At 37.6% G+C, this 24,607-nt stretch overlaps 1 protein-coding gene across 1 annotated transcript in view; it reads left to right on the forward strand.

Moving 5' to 3' along the window:
- DNAH7 (dynein axonemal heavy chain 7) overlaps positions 1 to 24,607 on the forward strand; it is a 251,476-nt gene that overhangs the window by 75,853 nt on the left and 151,016 nt on the right. Inside the window, exons 22-28 of the mRNA XM_047084071.1 lie at positions 2,310 to 2,522; positions 7,540 to 7,649; positions 11,535 to 11,703; positions 14,134 to 14,236; positions 14,354 to 14,481; positions 19,695 to 19,907; positions 21,797 to 21,895. Of these exons, the coding sequence (XP_046940027.1) occupies positions 2,310 to 2,522; positions 7,540 to 7,649; positions 11,535 to 11,703; positions 14,134 to 14,236; positions 14,354 to 14,481; positions 19,695 to 19,907; positions 21,797 to 21,895 (1,035 nt within the window). The remainder of the gene's footprint in view (positions 1 to 2,309; positions 2,523 to 7,539; positions 7,650 to 11,534; positions 11,704 to 14,133; positions 14,237 to 14,353; positions 14,482 to 19,694; positions 19,908 to 21,796; positions 21,896 to 24,607) is intronic.

The raw sequence follows: 24,607 nt of genomic DNA on the forward strand, positions 1-24,607 counted from the left end.
CACTATACAGAATGGTTTACAAGGAAGAAAATGTAACAAAAAGGCTATCGATACCGTGATTTTTTTTCTATCTAATCTGAATTCTCATTGATTCATATAAATTTTTTCCTAAAGAACTCAGTTTGTTGCAGTTTGAAGTTAAATTTTAGTTCCAAATCTGTTTTCCTAGTATAGGAAAATACATTCTGCTAGTGTATGTAGTACTAAATTCTTATGGACATATAATTTGTGCTGTCAGATTGAAAGATTAAATTTTTATTTTATGTTTTGTGTTGAACTATAGAGTGTGAGAACTGGTAAGTCTCTCAGAGACCCCCACTTTTACTGATGAGAAAACTAAGATGCACTCACTGGCATCTTAACATATTTTCACTAGTTGGCTCCAAGAATTTAAACACTTATGGCTATTTATTTTTATTTATTAAAAAAAATTTTTTTTAACATTTATTTAGTTTTTGAGAGTCAGAGAGAGACTGAGCACGAGCAGGGGAGGTGCAGAGAGAGGGAGACACAGAATCGAAAGCAGGCTCCAGGCTCTGAGCTGCCAGCTCGGAGCCTGATGCGGGGCTTGAACCCACGAACCATGAGATCATGACCCGACGTGAAGTCGGTCGCCCAACCGACTGAGCCGCCCAGGCTCCCCAACACTTATGGCCATTTAAAAATGGCTCGGACAGGGGCGCCTGGGTGGCGCAGTCGGTTAAGCGTCCGACTTCAGCCAGGTCACGATCTCACGGTCTGTGAGTTCGAGCCCCGCGTCGGGCTCTGGGCTGATGGCTCGGAGCCTGGAGCCTGTTTCCGATTCTGTGTCTCCCTCTCTCTCTGCCCCTCCCCCGTTCATGCTCTGTCTCTGTCTGTCCCAAAAATAAAAATAAAAACGTTGAAAAAAAAAAAATTTTAAAAATGGCTCGGACAGAAGTTTATCTTTCACTGCTTATGAAGAGAATTAATAGCAATCGATCATGTAAATAATATGAAGGCAATAGTATTCAAGCACTTCAAACCTTTGAAAGACTGACCTCCTTAAAAATAAAGATGAGGGGCGCCTGGGTGGCGCAGTCGGTTAAGTGTCCGACTTCAGCCAGGTCACGATCTCGCGGTCCGTGAGTTCGAGCCCCGCGTCGGGCTCTGGGCTGATGGCTCAGAGCCTGGAGCCTGTTTCCGATTCTGTGTCTCCCTCTCTCTCTGCCCCTCCCCCGTTCATGCTCTGTCTCTCTCTGTCCCAAAAATAAATAAACGTTGAAAAAAAAATAAAAAAAAAATAAAGATGAAATGTTTCAAGGAAGAAAAGTGCCCCTCAGAGAAACAGTGTGCGGTCTCCAACCCTGCCCTTTAAACTTGTTCTCATTCTTGAAAATGCTCATTTTTAGTTACATCACTACCACTTACCTGGTCCTGAAGGAATGAAATACACTGGTTGGTGCCCAATGTTCATTAAATACTATTAGATTGGAGAAAGAAAGCACACCAGCCTTCTGGAGCGTGTTGACACTCCCTTAAGCATATCGGTTTTCACTGATTCTAATTTGATCTTCATCCTAAACCCTCTTCTCTTTTTTAACTTACTGATTAGATTTACTCACCAAAAGAGAGCCTGGTACTCAGAACTGGCATTGCTCACCATAAACTAAAATGGGAGATGTTTTGTTTATTAAGATCTTTACTTTTCAAGTGGCACACGTCCAGCTCAGAAAGCTTACACAACAGGACTAAAAGGACTTTGGGATTCAAGGAAGAGCGGTCGGAATTGGGGTCTCAGAGCATCATTGCTACTGCAGTATCTCTCTTCCTTTGCCTTTCCTCTCTGCTGGTCTCTGGCAGGCTTGTTCCGCCAAGTGGATGAAGGCTTGCAGTAGCTTCAGATTGGCATACTCAGAGTCCCCCAAACCTAAAGAAAATCACTTTTTTCTCTGTGTGTAGCATTTCCTGGGAATAACTCTGATTGGCCCTGGCTGGGTCACACATCCCTCTCCTTGCCGCCGTTGGGATAGGGCAAGGTGATGGACAGCTCACCAGAACCACAGAGCATACAGAAGGAGTGGAGATAGGAGTGGAAAGGATGTTGAGTAGACACAAACCACATATTCTTCTCTATCTGGCCAGGTTGGCCTCATTCACCTAATACTTTTGTAGTAAGAAGAATTGATTATTTTTAAATGGTGTCAAAGAATGAGAACAAGTTTAAATGGTGTCAATTGATTATATTTAAATGGGAGAAAATGTGGCAAACACTCTGTATATATGCTAGCTTGAAATGGTTTTGTTCAGAAAAATTCTGATCACGTTAATTATATCTTCTTTTCTTTCAGGCTCTTGAGCAGTACTTGGAAAAATGTAACATGCAAATTGATGACATTGTCACTTTGGTCCGTGGCAAATTGTCCAAGCAGAATCGTGTTACTCTGGGAGCTCTTGTGGTGTTGGATGTCCATGCTAGAGATGTCCTCACATCACTTGTTAAAAAACAAGTTAGCGATGACAGTGACTTCGAGTGGTTAAGTCAACTTAGGTACTATTGGCAAGTAAGTGAAATCACTGAATGTTATTACACAGCAATTTCAGCTCATAGCTTTTTAATTTGTGCTTGCTTGCTCATATGGGAAATAGTAGTAGAAGATTTTTTTGTTGGGGCGCCCGGGTGGCTCAGTCGGTTGAGCCTCTGCCTTCGACGCATGTCATGATCTCTCGGTTCGTAAGTTCGAGCCCTGCGTCGGGCTCTGTGTTGACAGCTCAGAGCCTGGAGCCTGCTTCAGATTCTGTGTCTCCCTCTTTCTCTGCCCCTCCCCCCCTCATGCTCTGTGTCTCTCTCAAAAATAAAAAATAAACATTAAAAGAAAAAGATTTTTTGTTGATGGCTGACTCTACCCAAAGAAGCATTCTCCAGGCTGAAGGTTAAGGGAGGCGAAACTATATATCATCCAAACAAAAAACTGTATCTTTATCTATACCAAACTCTATACCCAAATTTATAGTTACATATAAATACGGTATATATATATATATATATATATATATATATGTATATATATATATATATATACATATACATATATGGATGCTCACAAATTGAGTAATTATAAAAATCACTCATTTTAAATAAGCCATTATGCTCACAGAATCTGTAAAATGTCCAAACTAGACAGTTTAAAACTGTAATTTCAGATTTCTGACACATCTAAACAATGTAAAAACTCAGACTTTTATTTTGATTTCATCATTAAAGTTTGCTCTTGTTGGTCAGTAGAAGGCTCCAGAAACATCTGGAAGGAAGGCTCTTATCAGGATACCCAGGTGGGTGGTCATGGCAGCACAGCTGAGAATGCAGGAGGAATAGGGACAGTTAGTACAGTGGACAAAGTTAAACCTGTTGAGAGTGGGAAGAAGGAGCTGAGGATGTCTGGAGATACAGACTCAAAAGTTCTTAGCAGATTCACTTTTGTGAAAGGCTTGTAGCTATGGAGTGGGAGGAGAAAAGATACAAGAATAAGAACCCGGGAAAACCATAGGAGAAGTAGTGGGTAGGAGCTCAGTGTGGAATCATTTCAAATACCAGATCCTAGGGTGCCTGGGTGACTCAGTTGGTTAAGCATCTGACTCTTGATTTTGGCTCAGGTCATGATCTCATGGTCATGGGATTGAGCTCTGTGTGGGGTTCCCTGCTGAGGATAGAGCTTGCTTGAGATTCTCTCTCTCTCCTCATCTCTCTTCTCCTCCTACTTTCTCTCTCTTCAATCAATAAGTGAATGAATGAATGAATGAATGAATGAATGAATGCCAGATCCTTCCCTTACCAGATGTAGGACTTGGGCAAGTTACTTACTCTCTAGAAGCATCAGCTTTCTTACCCATAAAATGATGATAATGAGAATATTCAATAGTGAAGATGAATTGAACAATTGATTATAAATATAGGAGAATCAATTACCAGAGAAATTAAAAAAACAATCCTATTTATAGTTGCATCAAAAAAGAATAAAATATATAAAAATAAATTCAAACAATGAGGTAAAAGATTTGCATGCTGAAAACTCTAAGACATTGATGAAGGAAATTGAAGACACAAATGAATGGAAAGATACTTTGTGGATTGGAAAATTAATATTGTTAAAGTATTCCTAATACCCAAAGCAATCTACAGATTCAATGTAATCCCTATCAAAATTTCAATGGCATTTTTCACAGAAATACACAGTCTTAAAATTTGTATGCAGCCACAAAAGACACAAAGCAATCTTGAAAAAGAACAAAGCTGGAGGCATCCTGCTCCATGTTTTCAAACTATATTGCAAAGCTGTAGTAATCAGATCAGAATGGTATTGCCATCAAAACAGACATATGAATCAATGGAACAGAATAGAGAGCCCAGAAATACACCCAAACATCTATGACCAAATAATTTATGACAAAAAGCCAAGAATATGCAGTGGAGAAAGGACAGTCTATTCAATAAATAGTGTTGGGAAGACAGAATGACCATATAGGAAATAATGAAGCTGGACCACTGTCTTATACCATACACAATAATTAACTCAAAATGGATTAAAGACGTGAATGTAAGACCTGAAATAAAAAATTCATAGAAGAAAACATAGATGGTCAGCCCTTTAAATCAGTCTTGGCAATGATTTTTTTGGCAAGAAAAAGGCAGCAAAAGCAAAAATAAACAACAAGTGGGGCTACATCAAACTGAAACGTGCTATACAGCAGAGGAAACCATCAATAAAATGTAAAAGCAGCTTACTTAGTGGGAGAAAATACTTGCAAATCATATCTGATAAGGGGTTAACATCTAAAATATGTAAAGGACTCCTACAATTAATTCAATAGCAAAAACACAAACTATATAATTTGAAAATGGTCAAAGGATATGAATAGACATTTTTCCAAAGATGTACATATACCTAACAGGTTCATGAGAAGATGGTCGACATCATTAATCATCAGTAAAATGCAAATCAAAACCACAATGAAATATCCTCTCACACCTAACAAAATGGCTATTAACAAAAAAGGCAAAAGAGGGACATCTGGGTGGCTCAGTCAAGTGTGACTCTTGATTTCTGCTCAGGTTAGTATCTCAAGGTTCAGTTCCTGAGATTGACCCCCACTTTGGACAGTGCAGAACCTGCTTGGGAATCTCTCTCTGCACCTCCCCTACTCATATACACACACTCTCTCTAAATAAATAGACCTTAAAAAAAGACAAAAGATAACAGACAAAAGATAGCAATTGCTGGCAAGGGTGTGAAAAAAAAGGAACTGTTGTATGCTGTTGGTGGGAATGTAGATTGGTGCAGCCACTATGGAAAACAGTATAGAGGTTCCTCAAAAAATAAAAAATAGAATATGACATGATCCAACAATTCCACTTCTGGGTATTATCTGAAGAAAACAAAAACACTAGAAAAGATACATGCACCTCCGTGTTTATTGAAGCATTATTTACAATAACTAAGTTATAGAAACAAACCTGAATGTCCATTGACACACCAATAAAGAAGACATGATATATATGTACAGGGGAATATTATTCAGCCAAAAAAAATGATACCTTGCCATTTGTAACAATATGGATTGACCTTGAGGACATTATGCTAAGTGAAATAGGTCAGACAAAGACGTACAATACGGTCTCACTTAAATGTGCAGTCTAAAACTAAACTCATAGATTGGTGAGCAGATCAGTGGTTGCCAGAGGCTGGGGATGGGAAAGTGGGAGAAATGGGTGAAAGGAGTCAAAAAGTGCAAACTTCTAGTTATAAATAAGCCATGGGGTTGTAATACACAGTATTTTACTATAGTTAATAGTACTGTACTACATATTTAAAAATTACTAAATCTTAAAATTCTCCTTATAAGAAAATTGTACTTATGTATGATGATCTTAACTGGACTTACTGTGATTATTTTGCAGTAAACACAAATACTGAGTAATTATGTTTATACTCGAAACTAATATTGTATGTCAACTATACCTTAATTTTAAAAAGCCTTGGCAAGTAAAAAGAAAAGAATATATAGGAAAAATAGGGAACAAATATGTTTTTCATAGATATCTACGGAAAAAATGGAAGCCAGTGGCTTCAGTTACTTATCTAAGAAAATCAGATATTTAGTTCTTTGAATTTAATGATGTCTGAAAAGTGAATTTTACTTTTTTATTTTATTATTTATTTATTTATTTATTCTTAATTTATTTTTTTAATTTATCCAAGTTAGTTAGCATTTAGTGCAACAAAGATTTCAGGAGTAGATTCCTTAATGCCCCTTACCCATTTAGCTCACCCCCACCCCCACAACCTCTCCAGTAACCCTCTGCTTGTTCTCCATATTTAAGAGTCTCTTATGTTTTGTCCCCCACCCTGTTTTATATTATTTTTGCTTCCCTTCCATTATGTTCATCTGTTTTGTATCTTAAATTCCTCATATGAGTGAAGTCATATGATATTCGTCTTTCTCTGACTAATTTTGCTTAGCATAATACCCTCTAGTTCATCCATATAGTTACAAATGGCAAGATTTCATACATATACCACATCTTCTTTATCCATTCATCCTTTGATGGATGTTGGGGCTCTTTCCATACTTTGGCTACTATTGACAGTGCTGCTGTAAACATTGGGGTGCATGTGCCCCTTCGAAACAGCATACCTGTATCCCTTGGATAAATGCCTACTAGTGCAATTGCTGGGTTGTGGGGTAGTTCTATTTTTAATTTTTTGAGGAAACTCCGTACTGTTTTCCAGAGTGGCTGCACCAGTTTGCATTCTTACCAGCAGTGCAAGAGAGATCCTTTCTCTGCACCCTTGCCAACATCTGTTGTTGCCTGAGTTGTTAATGTTAGCCATTCTGACAGGTGTGAGGTGGTATCTGATTCTGGTTTTGATTTGTATTTCCCTGATGATGAGTGATGTTGAGCAGTTTTTCATGTGTCGGTTGGCCATCTGGATGTCTTCTTTGAAGACGTGTCTGTTCATGTCTTTTGCCCATTTCTTCACTGGATTATTTGTTTTTGGGTGTTGAGTTTGATAAGTTCTTTATAGATTTTGGACACTAACCCTTTATCTGATATGTCGTCTGTAAATAAGTATCTTCTCCCATTCCATCGGTTGCCTTTTAGTTTTGCTGATTGTTTCCTTTGCTGTGCAGAGCTTTTTATTTTGATGAGGTCCCAATAGTTCATTTTTGCTTTTGTTTCCCTGGCCTCTGGAGATGTGTTGAATAAGAAGTTGCTGTGGCCAAGATCAAAGAGTTTTTTGCCTGCTTTCTCCTCAAGGGTTTGGATGGCTTCCTGTCTTACATTGAGGTCTTTCATCCATTTTGGAGTTTTTTTGTGTGTGTATGGTGTAAGAAAGTGGTCCAGGCTCATTTTTCTGCCTGTGCTGTCCAGTTTTCCCAGCACCACTTGCTGAAGAGACTTGAAAAGCGAATTTTAGGGAGTTTGTTTATAACATGACAATTGTTTTAAAGAGTTGGAAATTTCATATTATTTAAAATTTTGTTATTTAAGTTATCTTCATTTTCTCTGATTTATCCTAGGAAAATCATTTAGAAACAAAGATGATCAATGCTGGCTTACGATATGGATATGAGTATCTGGGTAATTCCCCTAGACTGGTTATTACTCCGCTCACTGATCGATGTTACAGGTAAACTTGCTAACTTAAGGGTCTATTGGACATAAATTTCACTCACCCCTAGACCACTAAATCTTTAAAAGAATTATCTTTGACTCAGCAAATGTATTTTATATTATCTTTTCCTAGACTCTTAATACTCCTCTCAACTTGATTTTCAGTTTCTCGTTCTCTGCTGGCTTTTTCCTCTCAGCTCTGGAGCTAAATATTGCCAGATTTTGCTGCTGTTTTTTTTACACTATTCGTTTCTTCTTTCCTTGAAACTTTCTCTTTGTTTTGGATCATTTAAGGCAAACTGTTGCTTCCCCAGAAACGCAGAATTTTGTAGATTTCTGTTTTCATGCAGTGTTTCGTACCATGACTCATGGTTTCCCAAATGTTCTCATTCACTTTCAGGCTTTAATAGCCTACATTCTGAAGATCCACAAATCTATACCTCCAGCCAAGGTCTCTCCTGTAAACTTGTGCTACATACATGCCTGGTTGGGTATCTCCATTAGATAGCTCATAGGTATTTATGTTTATACTTTTTCTATCAGGTTTCTGAATAATAAAAAAGCTTTAACAACTTTAATCCAAGTTCCCACTCCTGTATTCCAAATTATTGTCAAAAACGAAAAGTGTTATTTTTTTTCAGATTTAACAGTTCATATAGGTATAATATCAAAATTAGCATCTTCCATCCAATTAAAAAATCTTTTTAATGTTTGTTTATTTTTGAGAAAGAGAGACAGAGTGCAAGCAGGGGAGGTGCAGACAGAGAGAAGGAGACACAGGATCTAAGGCAGGATCCAGGCTCTGAGCTGTCAGCACAGAGCCTGACCGTGGGGCTCGAACTCATGAACCATGAGATCATGACCTGAGCCAAAGTTGGACGTTCAAGCAACTGAGCCACCCAGGTGCCCCTCTTTCATCCAATTTAAAACTCCCCTTCTCTCCCAGCTTGAGCTTGACTCAGACACAAAGCCTGCATTTGGAGAGGCAAATGTGTTCAGTCTTTTGTCAGTTTTATCCCTGTCCTTAGCATCTGTTCCTCAATAGCTCACCTGTGGCTCCTCCAATGTTGAAGGTTAATGGAGAAGAGGAGAAGGAAAGGGAGAGGTGGGTTTACATGTGACAAGAGTCTTGTGTGACAACTATCTCTTGGCTATTTGGTGCCCTCAGTGGGGACGCAAACCTAGATATGCCAGATCTCCCATGGGATATTTATGTGGGTTTTCTGGAACTTCCCCCATCCCCTAGTTACCTGTGCAAAATGCCTTCTCTGGCTGGCTGCTGGTGACTTTTGCTTCAGCCTCTGTCTGAGGTCAACCACGTGCTGACATTCACCTTGGGATCTTTTCTGATTCTAAGTGGGTCTTCTGCACAGAGTCCCATTCAATGTGATTCAAATCTCCCTCCCTTCCAGTGGGATCTGGATCTGGTCAGATGATAAACATACATTTATTTTGCCAGTTATATGAGTACATCTCTCTCACTGTTACAGTTTTCCCTGATTCTGCCATCAGAAGCAGCTACAGGCATTCTCTTGGTGCTAACTATTTTAAGTTGTGATTGAATTCCCAGTTCCTGTATTTTACAAATTCCGGGGGTCAGTGTGTCAAGCTTTTTGAATAGTTCTCTAAAGCTCCTCAGGTAGCTTGGGAGAGGGGTAGGTGCTGCTCTTCTTCTCTACGGAGGAATGGGAAATAGACAACATAATGGCAGCTCTTTCCAAAGAAATCTTACTCTTGACCCGTCATTTACAAGCTTCCTAGCCAATCTCTACATGCCCTGGTGCTAGGTGACCAATTTTACTTTCTGTAAGATAAGATGGCATACATTGCTCTCAGCTTGGGTTTTTAATAAACATTCTAAGACAGAAGGAGCTCTATTTGTATATTGTTATACTTTTTTATACTTTACAACTAATGTTTATATATGTTTATCAAAAATTTTATCATTCTTTACTCCCCATTGCTTCTTCCTTTGCCTTCTTTCTGGTTTAATTTTTCTTCTTACTAGGCAACATCTTTTAGTAATTATTTCAGCGAGGTTCTGCAAATAATAAGCTCTATCAATCTTTGTCTAAAAAAAATCTGGTCTTCACTCAATTATTAGATGACAGGTTAGTTAGGTATAGAACCATAAGTGAATCATAATTTCCCCTCAGCTCTCCAAAGTTATTATTCTCCTGGCATTCATTGCTACTACTTAGTAGTGTGTTACTGTAATTATGATTCCTTTGTAGGTAAATTCTTTCTATTGTAGTTTTTAAGATTTTGTTGATGTTCACTGTAATGTTACTAGATGTGGGTAAGTTTTCATTTATCCCACTTGAGACTTTTCATATCTTTCTTCAATTCTGGCAAATTCTCAGCCATTGCTTTTTAAATTTTGACTTCTCTGCAGTCTCTTCCTTCTTCTATGGTCTCTCAACTTTTTTTATATTCTATCTCAGAATCTTCCTGGGTGATTTCCTCATATACCTTCTAGTGCATAATTCTGTTTTTTCCATGGTTACTCTATTTAATCTGTTAACTTTTTAAAAAGTTCAGTCATCAGAGGTGCCTGGGTGGCTAAGTCCGTTAAGCGTCTGACTTGGACTTAGGTCATGATCTCACAGTTTGTGAGTTCGGGAACCATGCTGGCTGGGTTCTGTGCTGACAGCTCAGAGCCTGGAGCCTGCTTCACATTCTGTGTCTGCCTCTCTCTCTCTGCTCCTCCCCTGTTCATGCTCGTGCTTTCTCTCTCTCCCTCTCTCTCTCTCTCAAATATAAACATCTAAAAAAAAGTTCAATGACTATATTTTTTATTGCTAGAGTTCACGTTGCCTCTTTTATGAAATTGGCTTTTTTCCCCTCACAATTTTCTTATGTCTATTGCTTTTTATTAAAATCTAATTGAATAAACCACCAGGATGCCAAAGAGTACCATGTACACAGTAATCCTCCCACACCTTTGTCCATCTGCCACTGCAAGTCTGACTCTTAACTCAGATCCCTCTCTCTCTAGTTTTAATCGTGAGTTCCTTTTTTAGTAAGGGTCACTTCCCCATGCAGTCTTACATTTCCTCAGCTGTGGAGGTGTCCATGGGGAGCAGTTTCACATTTACCTCTGAAAAGGGCTCTAGGGTTTTCTTTGGTCCAGAACAAAATTTCAATGTTAATTTCTTAGTTTGGGTTCACATGCCCATGAATAATGGATATTGGGACCATACCCCTATGAATGATGTAGGCTTTTGATTGGGTGCTACATGAAGTATAAGCTTCCTAACTCCTCTGTAGTTGATTCTTTGTCTTTTTTGAGTAGGCTGCTAAAATAACTTTACTTCCTCTTTAGAGAGAAGTCAGTTTTTCAAGGCTTCTGAGTTTATATAGGTAAATCTATTTCAGCTCTTCACCTCGCTCAGTTCTAAGAATTTTTCTATTCCGTGTGGTAGTAAATACACTTGTGTTTGTATGCAGATCCCAAAACAATATGCACCTCTATAGTTTAAGCACCTAATTACTGACAGCATTGCATTTCCTCTTCTTTGGTGATTTCCTTTCCGTTCTTTCAAAAATGGCTATGTGTTTCCAAAGTTAGTATCTTTTTCTATGTAGCATTTCCAAATTCTTGTAATTAGGGGCATTGGATGGTTTACGGCCTCAGCTGAATTCTCCATATTGACCAGAGTCAGCATTGAATTTCAAAAGTGTGTTTGTTCTGACTTTGTCATATATAATCAGCTATTCACAAATTAAATATGATAACAGATAAAGTAATGCACAAAGATTTTCCGAGATTCATGGGAAGGAAGAAATTATTTAAGAGGAAGGAGAAAATTTGGCTGTCAGTTTAAACTTTTCCTCTGTTCATAATAGATATTTAAGAATAACGTTATTCTACAAAGATTGCTTATTGCTTCTATTTCAGGACCTTGTTTGGAGCTCTTCACCTGCACCTTGGAGGAGCACCTGAAGGGCCAGCTGGCACAGGAAAGACCGAAACTACCAAAGATTTAGCAAAAGCAGTGGCCAAACAGTGTGTCGTTTTCAACTGCTCTGATGGGTTGGATTATCTAGCTTTAGGGAAATTCTTTAAGGTTTGAATTGACTCATTTCTTTACAAAACGATGACTTCTCAGAGAGGAAGTTCATTTATAATGAAAGATAATTTAATGCAAGTATAAGACTTATTTGTATTTTAAGTAAAATTAAAACACTATCTTCATTCTCAAGAGGAGTAGGGTTATTTCAAAAGCTTACCTGAGAAGGAACTGTCCCTCAGCCCCCAGCCCCTGCTGTGATGGGTCAATATTACTAATAGGAATGAGTGGTGTCCCTTCAGTATACTGGGGCAGCTAAAAATGTGAGAACAAATACATCACGTAAAGACTGTGGGGAATCTCTTCTTTAACCTATAGCTCTTATTATTAACAAGTCATGATTTAGTAATTTACTTTCACAGATACACTCTAGTTAATCTTTTTATGTGAAGTTAAAATCCACTTTTTATTCTTATTCTGAGTCAGATTCTCACTCCTAGGAGTCTGTAAGATTACAAAAGGGGGAAGTTAAAAATATAACATCCTTGTCTAAAAACCCATGACATCTGGGGCGCCTGGGTGGCTCAATCAGTTAAGCATCTGACTTCGGCTCAGGTCATGATCTCAGGGTCCGTGAGTTTGAGCCCCACGTCAGGCTCTGTGTTGACAGCTCAGAGCCTGGAGCCTGCTTCAGATTCTGTGTCTCTGTCTCTCTGCCCCTCCCCTGCTCATTCTCTCTCTCTCTCTCTCTCTCTCTCTCTCTCTCTCTCTCTCTCTCTCAAAAATAAATAAACATTAAAAAAAATTAAACCTATGAGTATCTGGTCATTTTAGCATTTTATTGCTACAGCCTATTAGTCCTTAAAATGTTAGTTGGTACAGTTGACCACAGAATTATCCATTTGGGATTATGGGTTCTGTTTATTTGTTTATGTGTATGTTTCTGTGAAGATTCTGTAATTCTTACTTTTAAATATTCTGTAATTATTTTCCAAAATTTGTTTCAGAAAAGTTAACATTAAAAATGCACATACACAAACTCACAAAAAAAGAATATACAAATCCTACCCTGTACAATAAACTGTTCTGGCTGAAATACGACCTGGTCATTTTATAACAGATATGGAATATAAAAAGTGTCTGCCTTTGTGATGCTGAAACAATTAGAAGAAGATTTTAAAAGTCAAAATTATAATAAGTATCAAAAAAACATTCAAATGTCCCCTTATCACATTAATCATACTCTGTAATGACACGCAATCTTACCGTAATGATTATTTATGAAAGAGATAGTAAATCTTAAAGAGTCTGTGTGTAGTGTAGTTTGAACAGCTATTATATTCCTAAATGTTTAAAGAAAAGTCTGGTATGTACTACTCAGTTTTTGAATGTATATAATGATATTCTTCATTCTTTGCTATAGATTCATATACTTTTGATATTAAAGTTGCTTATTGATAAGTATGTGTTGGTTACATACTTTGTGTTAGGAACATGCTGAATAATGGGGGTACAGAATGAGACAGACATGGGTCTTACTATTAAGAACCTCACAATCCTTATAATTGATTGAATATGTAACTTCAAAAGCATTTTTTGTTCTCTGTGATTTCTAATCCTTTTATGATATGCAGAGATCAAAGTCATAGTCTTCTCTAATGAAAATGTACTAATCTTCGAAATTCATGGAGTTCACGTTTAATCCAGTGGGATTCAGTAGTGGAACTGTGTATAAATCCAAGGTCAGGCACTATTAGCTGTGTGGCCTTTTATTAATTACTTAATATCTTGTATGATATAGTCTTAGTTTCTTTACATAAAAGACATGCATCATGCCTGGCATCTACCAGGTACTTAATGAAATACATATACATACACATACAATCTACAGGAAATGCATTCAATACATGTCAAATTGATTTTTTTCAAGTAAATTTGAATTTGGACTGAGCTACTCAAGCTTGGTTTTCCAGTTTTCTTTAATGACCAAAGGACACATATTTGTGAGGTAGTTTTGAGTTAGAAGTGCAAACTGGGGCCTGAGACTGTTAGTTGACTGTTAAGGTCCTTAGACCACAAAGTAGTCTCATTAGCAAAGAAATCATCTTATTTAGAGAATTATTGCAATTTAGAAAATAAAATCTAGAAAATAAAAAATTGCATGTAGAAAAAGCAAGCAAAATCAACTTGTATACAAAAAAGTAAGAAAGGCTTTGAGATTTCAGGTATACATCTAAATGCCAAGAGATATACAGAAAATAAAAAGCTATAGATCAATTGGACAATTTTCCAACTGATCAAACTCCTTATTCATGGAGAATAATGAATTTCTAATAAAAAATAATATGCTGTCTTTAAAGATAAAGGTGAATAAGGAATTTCCTTGCTAGGATATTAAATCCTCGAAAACATCAGGTGAAAATGCAACATTTCAATGCAACATTCAATCAGATATAATTGAAAAATTTCATTACTCTTTTCTCCCAGGGACTGTTATCTTGTGGCGCCTGGGCTTGCTTTGATGAGTTTAACAGAATTGATTTGGAAGTACTGTCTGTGGTTGCTCAACAAATTCTTACTATCCAAAGAGGTAATGGACTAGTTTGTCTCTGCATTATGTGAAAACAGAAATATGAGAGGCAGTGCATGGCACAAATCGTATTTATATGTGGAATTGCTAATGCATTTCATTCTTGATGACCCACAGGTATTAATGCAGGTACTGATATACTGGTGTTTGAAGGAACCGAGTTAAAACTCGACCCCACGTGTGCTGTCTTTATAACAATGAACCCTGGATATGCAGGGCGATCAGAACTGCCAGATAATCTGAAGGTACAGAAGGGGCAATTATATCATCTATTTCCTCTCTGTAGTTTATAAAGTTAATATGTAAAAAAGAAAGAACATGTCATCTTTGAATTTTATGCAAAACATTTGCTTTTGGATGTTATAGAACACTCTTTTAGAAAATAATTTGTAAAGCTTTGAGTGCCCTTAGAAAATAAATACGCAAACCCAGTGCAGTTTCCAAATTTGTGTTTAAAAAATAATGATAATTGGGGCTCCTGGCTGTGGCTCAGTCAGTAGAGCATTCAACTCTTGATCTCAGGGTTGTGAGTTCAAGCCCCACGTTGGGCATGGAGCCTACTAAAAAAAATAATGATAATTACAGAAAATTAGAAAATATAGGAAATACTGAAAAAGATACCCATCCTATTCTTTACTATATTGTATCCCACAATTTTAAATGCCTTTTAAAATGCTCGTTTTAAATGGTGGAATCAGGCAATTGTGTATGCTCAGTTTTTTTTCCAGGTTAACATTATAGCATGAGCATTTTCCTGTCTGTATAAACGTAATTCAAAACAGCAAATAAATTTACTGCATTGTGCCTTACTGTTATTTAGGTTGCTTTTAGTTTTCCTTTGTTATAAATAATAATGCAATGGCAATTTTTACTTAAGGCTTTTCTCTATTTTAAAATATTTCCTGAAGTATGGCCATAGGACCAAGTGCTGTGTTGCTGAATTGCCTTCCAACAGAGGCTGAAATAATTCACAGCTCACATCAACTCTCAGTTCTCATTTATACCCAACACTATTTTTTTTCTTGGTAAAATGAGCAAAACACTTTGTTAATTCAATCTAGAATCTTCACTTAAAAAACAAAAAGTTGATTGTGAGAGAAATATGGCATTTCCCCATATCTTAGGCATTTTATATCCTTTTCTGATAAACCGCATCTATGGCTAGTGCATAAAGAACAATGTTGAAGAATAATGCAATGGTAATTGTGGATCTAAAACCGAGTTCCCTGGAGCTTGCTCCTACATTCCTTCCACTATTCACATATTTAGATGGACTTCTTAGACTAGGTGAGGAATTTTTCTCTTCCACCAAAAAGACTTGATTCAACCAATTGCTACCCAGTATTTGGTATTTGTATTCCATGCACTTTTATATGTTAGATGTTTTAGTACTCTGCCTTAGTGAAGGATGGTATGATTAAAAAATAAAAACTGGTAAATCTTCTTTTATCTAAGAAGCATTTTGCAACTTTTCATTGTGGTTTACATTTGGAAAGCTCTTTTTGTAGCAGTGCTTTTATTTGCTGTTTTTCCTAAGTAGGATCAACGTGATTACATAGTATTTGTAAAGGCAGAAAGGTGTGAATAGCTCATCATAAAAAGCTGGGACTGTTATTAGCTGAGTGTGTCAATGCCCTTGTAACCTGTAATGCAGGTTGTCTCATGGTTTCATGTGCCGTGCGTGTTGAAATGGTGTCAAAATTATCCACCTGTGGTTCTGTGGGTGATGTATTATTTTCCTTCTACTTTAGACCAAAAGTTGCTCTTAAATTCTGGTAGCTTTGTTGTTCTTCCCACTGTGCAGTCTCCTTAGTTAGAAGTGCTACAGGACGTCTGTTTGCAAGTATACATGGAAACACCTAACAATTTTGAAGAAAATGACTTAGTCTGAAAAGAAAGAAATCTGTCTTCCTTGAAACAAAAACAAAAGGCTTACTGAGGCCCAGAGGCCTGGAGAATGTCTTCAAAGTCATCCTTGAGGCTTCCCTCTTCTTCACCCAGTGGTTCAGCTGGTCCCCAATAATGGGAATCCTATTTTACAAAAGCCTTATGGTTCTTGCTGCTCCCGCTTAGTCTCATCACCACACCTTGTTTCTGTCCCTCTTCAGTCTCCTCTTGTGTGTCTTAGTGCAGCAACCCACTTGTCACCAATCTCTTCCTCACTAAAATTCACTCTAACGAATTCCCCATTAAAAGTCTACCAGTGTCATCAGAAGAAATGTGATCCTATAACTTCCAGAGTTAAGCTACTGGGCTTTTTGTTTTTGTTTTGCCTGCAGAAAAACTGTTCAAAGTTCTTGGCCTGATCTACAAGAACCTTGGAATTAGGACCCAGCTTCCCCTGGGCTGCCATCTCCCTACGCCTATGTGTATCATGCAGAAAGAGTCCCCTTTTGACATCCTGTACCCCTAGATAAGATCTGCATAGTAGGTCGATTCCTTAAGCACATTTCTACCTTAGAGAAGCTATAGTTAATATTAAAACTATTCTAATCCACTCAACATGACATTTCAGAATAGTCGAATGCTAGAAGCCATGGTAAAACAGGCATATTCCAGATCTTCTAATATCACAAAGCCAATAACCTGATACATAGCTTTCCAGAAAGATAATGGTCGTGTTGACTATATGTATCAGAATTCATTCAAGCCTGGGTATGATACTTGGAACTATACTCTTACACGCAAGAAAGTATGTCATTGGGTAAGCCAGAATCTAACTTAAAACTTTTTAAGAGCACTAAATTGCCTTTAAACTTATTGCTGTTACTAACAAATTATTTCTGACACATTTCAAATCAAACCATATCATATCAGTATTTCTCACACACTGTTTGAGAATCATTGAATTAGAATATCCACCCCCATAACAGTTTAGTCCTAAAAATATTTTGAGCAGGATGCTTTCCTCTGTGATATATAAAAGGCAAAGTTAAGTCTTTGGTGAAGGATTCCTATTGGATGGAACATCATGATAACCCCTCAAAACTTCTTTACCACACTCTGTTTTTTGTTCTCTTGGCTACTGATCTGTCTGTTGCATAGTGTTCCACGGCCATATTGCTAGTAGGGCTGAAAGAATGTGAATAGGAATTTGTGAAATACCTGAGGTTGTCAGAGGGAAGCCTACAACACACAGACCTGATCGTTCACCTTAAACTAGTAGCAGTTTATACTATTGTGGAAAGACCACACCACCCTAACCTAGCCATGGACCCACTGACTGATTTGTTCATTGATTCATTGATTGATTCATTCATTCTTTTACTTGAGAGAAAAAAAAAAGTGGTTGAGAAACTACCCTTTTAAAGAGGTACTATCTATGGCACGTGGGTGTCTTAGTCGGTTAAGTGTCTGACTTCGGCTCAGGTCATGATCTCACAGTTTGTGGGTTCAAGCCCTGCATCGGGCTCTGTGCTGATGGCTCCAGAGCCTGGAGCCTACTTCAGATTCTGTGTCTCCCTCTCTATGTCCCTCCCCCACTCATGCCCTGTCTCTCTCTCAAAAAGAAATAAACATTAAAAAATTTGAAGAGGTACTATGTATATAGTAATTCTCTTGCATTCTTTGTTTCTCAAATATGTAGTGCCTTAGAGCACTTGTTTAAGCTTCTCTGTTCCAAGTTATTTGCTCAAGCTATGTATTTTTAACATTTTATTCTTTCTTTAATGGTAACCTTACTGATAAAATAGGTGTACTAAGGTCTCTAGCTAGTAATTAACACATTGGAAGGATCTTGTTTGATGCAAATCTTTCATTCTCAACCTGGAACAGTCTATAGGATCACTTAAGCGAGATGCCTAATTTTCTATCTGCCTGTGTTTAGGGTAATTCAATGAATTCCTGGAAGATACTTACCAACTATCTGAATAAAAATTGCCATTTTCCTAGGGGCACCTGGCTGGCTCAATCAGTACAGCATGCAACTCTCGGTCTCAGGGTTGTGAGTTCAAGACCCACATTGGGCATGGAGCCTACTTAAAAAAAAATTGCCACTTTTCTAGAATATTATTTTTTTCTCTTTAGTACACAAAGTTTCCTGTCTAAATGTATGAGCTATTGAAGTAGGACTTGACACGTAATAACATTCTAAAGTTAAATTTTCTTTTATTTTTTTATTTCTTTTTAATCTTTATTTTTGAGGGAGAGAGAGACAGAGCATGAGTAGGGTAAGGGCAGAGAGGGAGGGAGACTCAGAATCCAAAGCAGGCTCCAGGCTCTGAGCTGTCAGCCCAGAGCCTGACGCGGGGCTCGAACCCACGAGCTATGAGATCATGACCTAAGCCAAGGCCAGATGCTTAACCGACTGAGCCACCCAGGTGCTCTGTGAAGTTAAATTTTCTTATTTATTCTTCTAAAATCTGTTGAGTTTTCTCTTTAGTTAGCATCATGTAACATTTATCTATCCCACAACAGTTAAAATATCCTGAGAAAAAATATTGTGGAGCACCTGGATGGCTCAGTTGGTTAAGAGTACGATTCTTGCTGTTGGCTCAGGTCATGATCTCACAGGTGTGAGATCAAGCCCCACATCAGCATGGAGGCTGCTTGGGATTCTCTCTCTCTCTCTCTCTCTCTCTCTCTCTTTCTTTATCTCTTTATCTCTCAAAAATCAATCAATAAAAATATCTTTACAATTTGGAAAACTGATTTATTTCTAGTATTAATTATCTGAGACTTCCAGTTTTCATTTCTTTATGCTTGATGAAAGACTGACATGCTTACTATAGACACAAAAAAGTTAAAAATATCTCAAAATACCTTATTTATCTAACATAGCCTTGTTATTAGGAGTAATCTGATTAGCCCACTGCATATAATTAATTAGATTCCTAGAGAACCTCACTTACAGCCCAGGTCTCCCCAAACCAGGCACTTTTTCACCAGCCCAGAAGAAAAGCCTAGCTTTTGGACATCCCAGCAGAATTGGATACTTTTTCCCTATAATCTGTCACTTGCCAAGAAGAATCGATCTAAGTACCATAAGAATTTATAAGTGTTCTTAAATCATGATTTAAGGAAAAATACTTATACAGAAGTTAATGATATGTATTATATAACAATGACAAGAAACCCATTTTTATTTTTTAAAAGTGTTTATTGATTTATTTTGAGAGAGGCAGAGAGAGAGAATGTGAGCAGTGGTGGGGCAGACAGAGAGGGAGAGAGAGAATCCCAAGCCAGCTCCTCACTATCAGCACAGAGCCCTACCTGAGGCTTGATCATACCAGCCCGTGAGATCATGACCTGATTCGAAATCAGGAGTTAGACGCTTAACCAACTGAGCCACCCAGGCACCACTAGAAACCCATTTTTAAAATTAAGTGTTCTTATCTATATGATCTGGACACTGTAATTTAATATTATTGAGGAAGAGCTATAAAGTCATAAGGAAATGCCCAGTAGGTTATCTTTATGATGGCCTTCTTTAAAAAACACCTATTCTGCACTCCTACAGGCTCTCTTTCGGACGGTAGCAATGATGGTGCCTGATTATGCCATGATTGCTGAAATAGTCCTGTACTCCTGTGGGTTCGTCACAGCTCGTCCACTGTCAGTGAAAATCGTGGCCACCTACCGCTTGTGTTCAGAGCAGTTGTCCTCACAACATCACTATGACTATGGCATGAGAGCTGTGAAGTCCGTGCTTACTGCCGCTGGGAATCTAAAGGTAGAGGAGTCAAGTTATTTCTTACTCATAAATTTTGTTGGTAAATTTCAGGGCCATCTGTCTTTACAGAGTTCCAATACTGGCTGGTTTCACCAACTGAAAAAAATTCAGTTGTACTAAAAAATAGTTGATCGTCTGCACATGTGAAAAAGGAAATTTTTAGGATTTGTAAAAACTTAAATGTAATTTAGTGATTTGATTTGAGTTCAGTTCCATAATTAAAAAAAAAATTTAATGTTTATTTATTTTTGAGAGAGAGGGAGAGACAGAGTGCCAGCTGGGGAGGGCAGAGAGAGAGAGGGAGACACAGAAGCCAAAGCAGGCTCCAGGTTGTGAACTGTCAGCACAGAGCCCAACATGGGGCTCGAACCCACGAACTGTGAGATCATGACCTGAGCTGAAGTCGGACCCTTCACCAACTGAGCCACCCAGGTGCCCCTCCATAATTTTGAATGTATGAAGTTAAGTACTACCAAGGAATAAAATTCCTTGTTGCTGAGAAATATTTTGAAGGCTTTCAGTCTATATGAACATATATAGCCTTAAAAGAAATAATGTATAATTAATAAATATATACAAATGTGGCTGAACATTATCAATTAATGTAATTCCATAATTACAATTTATTGTAGACCAGCAGTTATAGATTTGCAACATAACATTTGAATTTTAAAATGGTATGAATCATAACTATATAGATGGAGAAATACAAATATTTTAAGGCTTGTGTAACCTTTCATTGAAAGTATTTTGTGGAGCCATGAACTATTAATGTGCATTATTTCTTTATGAAACAAAGCAAGGTAGGCTATACTTAATAGCAAAATGCAAAATGTGACCTTGGAGTTTATAAAATGTTCATGTTCATGTTTTGTAGAAGATAAAGATTTTAAAATATATTCTACATGATTAAGAACAATGGCATGCATTTTTATCTTCTGTAATAATGTTACTGAGAATTCTGATATATGGTGGTGATATTCTATTTCACATTAGCCTAGCATAACTTCAAGTCATTGTCTTTTTGCAATAAGCAAATGCAACTAGAAGCAACAATTTATATTAACCTGGCATGTCAGAATTATTCTGTGGCCGGATAATGGAAAAGATAATGCATTGTCCTAGTGTATGTTATCACTGACATCTTGACTGTGGAATTGAGCTATTAAGTTATGCTGCAAATGAATCCTGCAAATGAATCCTATCATTCTTTGTCAAAAGCTAATTTAGAGTGGTTGAAAGTGTTGGCTTGAATATTTTGAAGTTTGTTTTTATTATGTCAAGAAACAATTTAAACATTTGCTTTAAAATAATAGCTTCTCAAATCACAAAATAGACTTTTGACACTTCACAATTTATGTGTGGTTACATTGATCTGAAGACAAAGTCTATATGTGCAGAATTAGCTTTGGCACTGGGTGCTCTGAGCTTGACAGCTGGGCATCACTGACTTTGTAAGGTTACAAAGCCAGTTCAGTTGGGACGTGGAATTTATTAGGCATAAAGGTTCTAGAGGAAAGGAAGAGTGTTCTGGAAAATTAAATGCATGATGGTAGGAGAAACTTTGGAGTGAGATGTTGAAGAAAGTGTTGGAAGTTGGGAGAAATAATTCTCAGTTTCCATGTTTGTGAACGATGCTAACCTTATTACGGGCATGAACAACAGGTTTGGAGTTCAACCAGGCTTTTAGTAAACTTTGGGTCTATCACAGGTGTTTTGGAATTTTTTCAGACTCTAAAATTAATAACAATCCAATTAAATGAAAATAAATGAGAACAATTTTACATGGATTTAAATTGTCTTTAGGGTCTGTGTGTGTATGTGTGTGTGAAAATGTAGAGGTTACATTTAGAAGATGGAGAGATCACCTTGAGTATATTTTCTTTTAGCTGAAATATCCAAATGAAAATGAAGAAATTTTGCTGCTTAGATCTATTATTGATGTAAATCTGCCAAAATTTTTGTCCCACGATTTACCACTCTTTGAGGTAAGAACATTTATTATTTTGGTATATCAGAATTTTTAAAATGATGTATTTATCAAGTGTCCAACTTTGCAATTCCCTAGGAGAAACGTCTATAGATAATAATGACACGGCACAGAAAAACATAGATCATCCCATGTTGTACTTGAAGTATGTTTAACTAGCTCTGTTACTTTATATGACTTTCAACAAGTTGCGATTTTTAAATAGTACTTTTTTACTGCATAATGTAATAAACCCACAAAAGTTGCAAAGTATGTTTGCTTATAAATTACATTAGAATGTAGGCTCCATGAAGGAGAATAATTGGTCTAACACACCACTGAATCCTTTGCACAGAAAAGGTACGTGGTCAATGTTTGTTAAATTAATAATTGAAGATGGGCGCCTGGGTGGCTCTGTCGGTTAAGTGTCTGACTTTTGGTTTCGGCTCAGGTCATGATCTCACAGTTTGATGAGTTCGAGGCCCCCCGTCGGGCTCTGTGCTGACAGTGTCGAGCCCATTTGGTATCTGCCTCCCCCTCTCTCTTTGCTCCTTCTCTGCTTGCTGTGTCTCTGTCTTTTCCAAAATAAACAAAAAACTTTAAAAAATTAATAATTGAAGACATTTTTAAAGAAGCTTAATTTCTTTAAAAGAGTATAATGGCTTTTATGAAATTGATTTTTCAGGATAATTTAAAGAAAGAACTAAGTTTAAGAAGCTTGTTATATTTTTAAGATTAGACTGTTACTAATTGAGAGGAAGTATTAGAATAATGGTTAAGGTTTTCACGTTTCATTTGATGTCATTCTTTTCCTTTTCCCTGTCTCAGATAGAAGGAATCAGGGGCCTGTCTCCCAACAGATGTTAGATGGTGCACTAATTTGCGCTGCCTTGAAGTTCAAGCAGTTAGTTTCCAATGTGTAAAGACAGCAGGGGTATGACAGGGAGGGGGGAGAAGGCCACTGTCTCTGTAGTGTGGCCCAGTGTCTTCAGCTTTCCCTAGTAACCATATATCACCAAGTTGAAAGGATCTTTTCATAGCACTTAGAGCTGGCAGTGCAAATATATAAGGAATAGGTTCAAATTTTCTTCCTCATGTTTTCCCTCAGTGTCTTTGGCACTAGTATACTGAATAAATTTTCCAAGAGTAAAAACTACATATTTTTATAATTGTTTTAATGTTTATTTTTGAAAGACAGGGCGCATGCATACACATACGCGAGAGGGGCAGGGGCAGAGCGGGAAGGGGAGGGAGGATCTGAAGAAGTGGGCTCTGTACTGACAGCATGGAGCCCTATGTGGGGCTTGAAATCACAAACCGTGAGATCATGACCTGGCCCAAAGTCGGACACTTAACCAACGGACCACCCAGGCGCCTCGAAACACTGCATTTTATAACGTGGAAATCTGACTCACCAGATGTATTCTCAAGCAGTTGTGTATTCACTCCGTGAACATTATTGAGCAATGTCTCAAAAATGGAGCATAACTGTCACTTTTTTTTCTAATGTTTATTTATTTTTGAGACCGACACAGAGCATGAGCGGGGGAGGGGCAGAGAGAGAGGGAGACACAGAATCCGAAGCAGGCTCCGGGCTCTGAGCTGTCGGCACAGAGCCCCATGCAGGGTTCGAACTCGTCAACTGCGAGATCATGATCTGAGCCAAAGTCGGACAGTCAACTGACTGAGCCACCCAGGCGTCCTGCATAACTGTCACTTTAAATTGGGACAGTGACAATTCCTTGTTGCGAGACTATCCTGTGCACTGTAGGACGTTTGGCATTCTTGCCCCCCACCCTCACCCCAGTTTTTAGAGACCTTTTTTGTTGTGACGACCAGCACAACTCCACATATTTCCAACTCACATCCTGAAAGGAGAGTGAGGACAACTGGTCTTGGTTGAGAACCACTGGATACCAAATATGTTCTGGGGTTTCAAGGTCAACCATAAGCAATTTGAACAATCTGAGAAGCTATGTTTATTTATTTATCAAACACTGTGGACTTACCGTGGATCAGACACAAGGGCTTTGCTAATAGTAACTTAATGCTCACAATGACCCAGTAGGTAGGGCAGGTGCTGTCATTATCCCTGTTTTACAGATCATTTAACTGAGGCAAAGATAATTAACTTTTATTTATGGCTAGTACATGAGCAAGCGGGAATTTCAACCATGCAGTCAGGCTGTGGAGTGCTCTTGACCACTGTGCTACGATGCTTGTTTCTCCCATTTATCCCAAGGAAACATACTGCTTTGATAAACTAAGGTCAGTTTCTCTATAACAGCGTTTGAAGGATTAAATATAGGGGCAATTAAGTTCATAGTTCATAAATTCTAAAGTGTAGTTCAAACATGAAGCACTTCTGAATTTTCACTTTTACTTTCACAGTAAAGAAAATAGTTCTTTTTCTCACATAGGTTGCTATAATACTTACAGCTTTAGCAGTTTATAAAGGTATGTTTCTTAGATCTTGCAATCAACTTTATATATTCCTATATTCCTATATACTAAATATGGAATCATAATTCTTTCCAATCATACAGTATATGATCGTATCAGGTTCCCAAAGCTGCCATAACAAAAGTACCCCAAACTGTTAAGACAACACAAATGTATTCTCTCAAATTTCTAGAGGATAGAAGTCTGAAATCAAACCTCTAGAAAAGACTCCTTTGCCTCTTCTTAGCTTCTGGTGGCTATTGGCAACCCTCGATGTTCCTTGGAGTGG

The sequence above is a fragment of the Lynx rufus genome, unplaced genomic scaffold (genome assembly GCF_022079265.1).
Source record: "Lynx rufus isolate CCGP_SWC_20201006 ecotype Redwood Valley unplaced genomic scaffold, mLynRuf1.p SCAF_2, whole genome shotgun sequence".
In the NCBI taxonomy this organism is placed as follows: domain Eukaryota; kingdom Metazoa; phylum Chordata; class Mammalia; order Carnivora; family Felidae; genus Lynx; species Lynx rufus.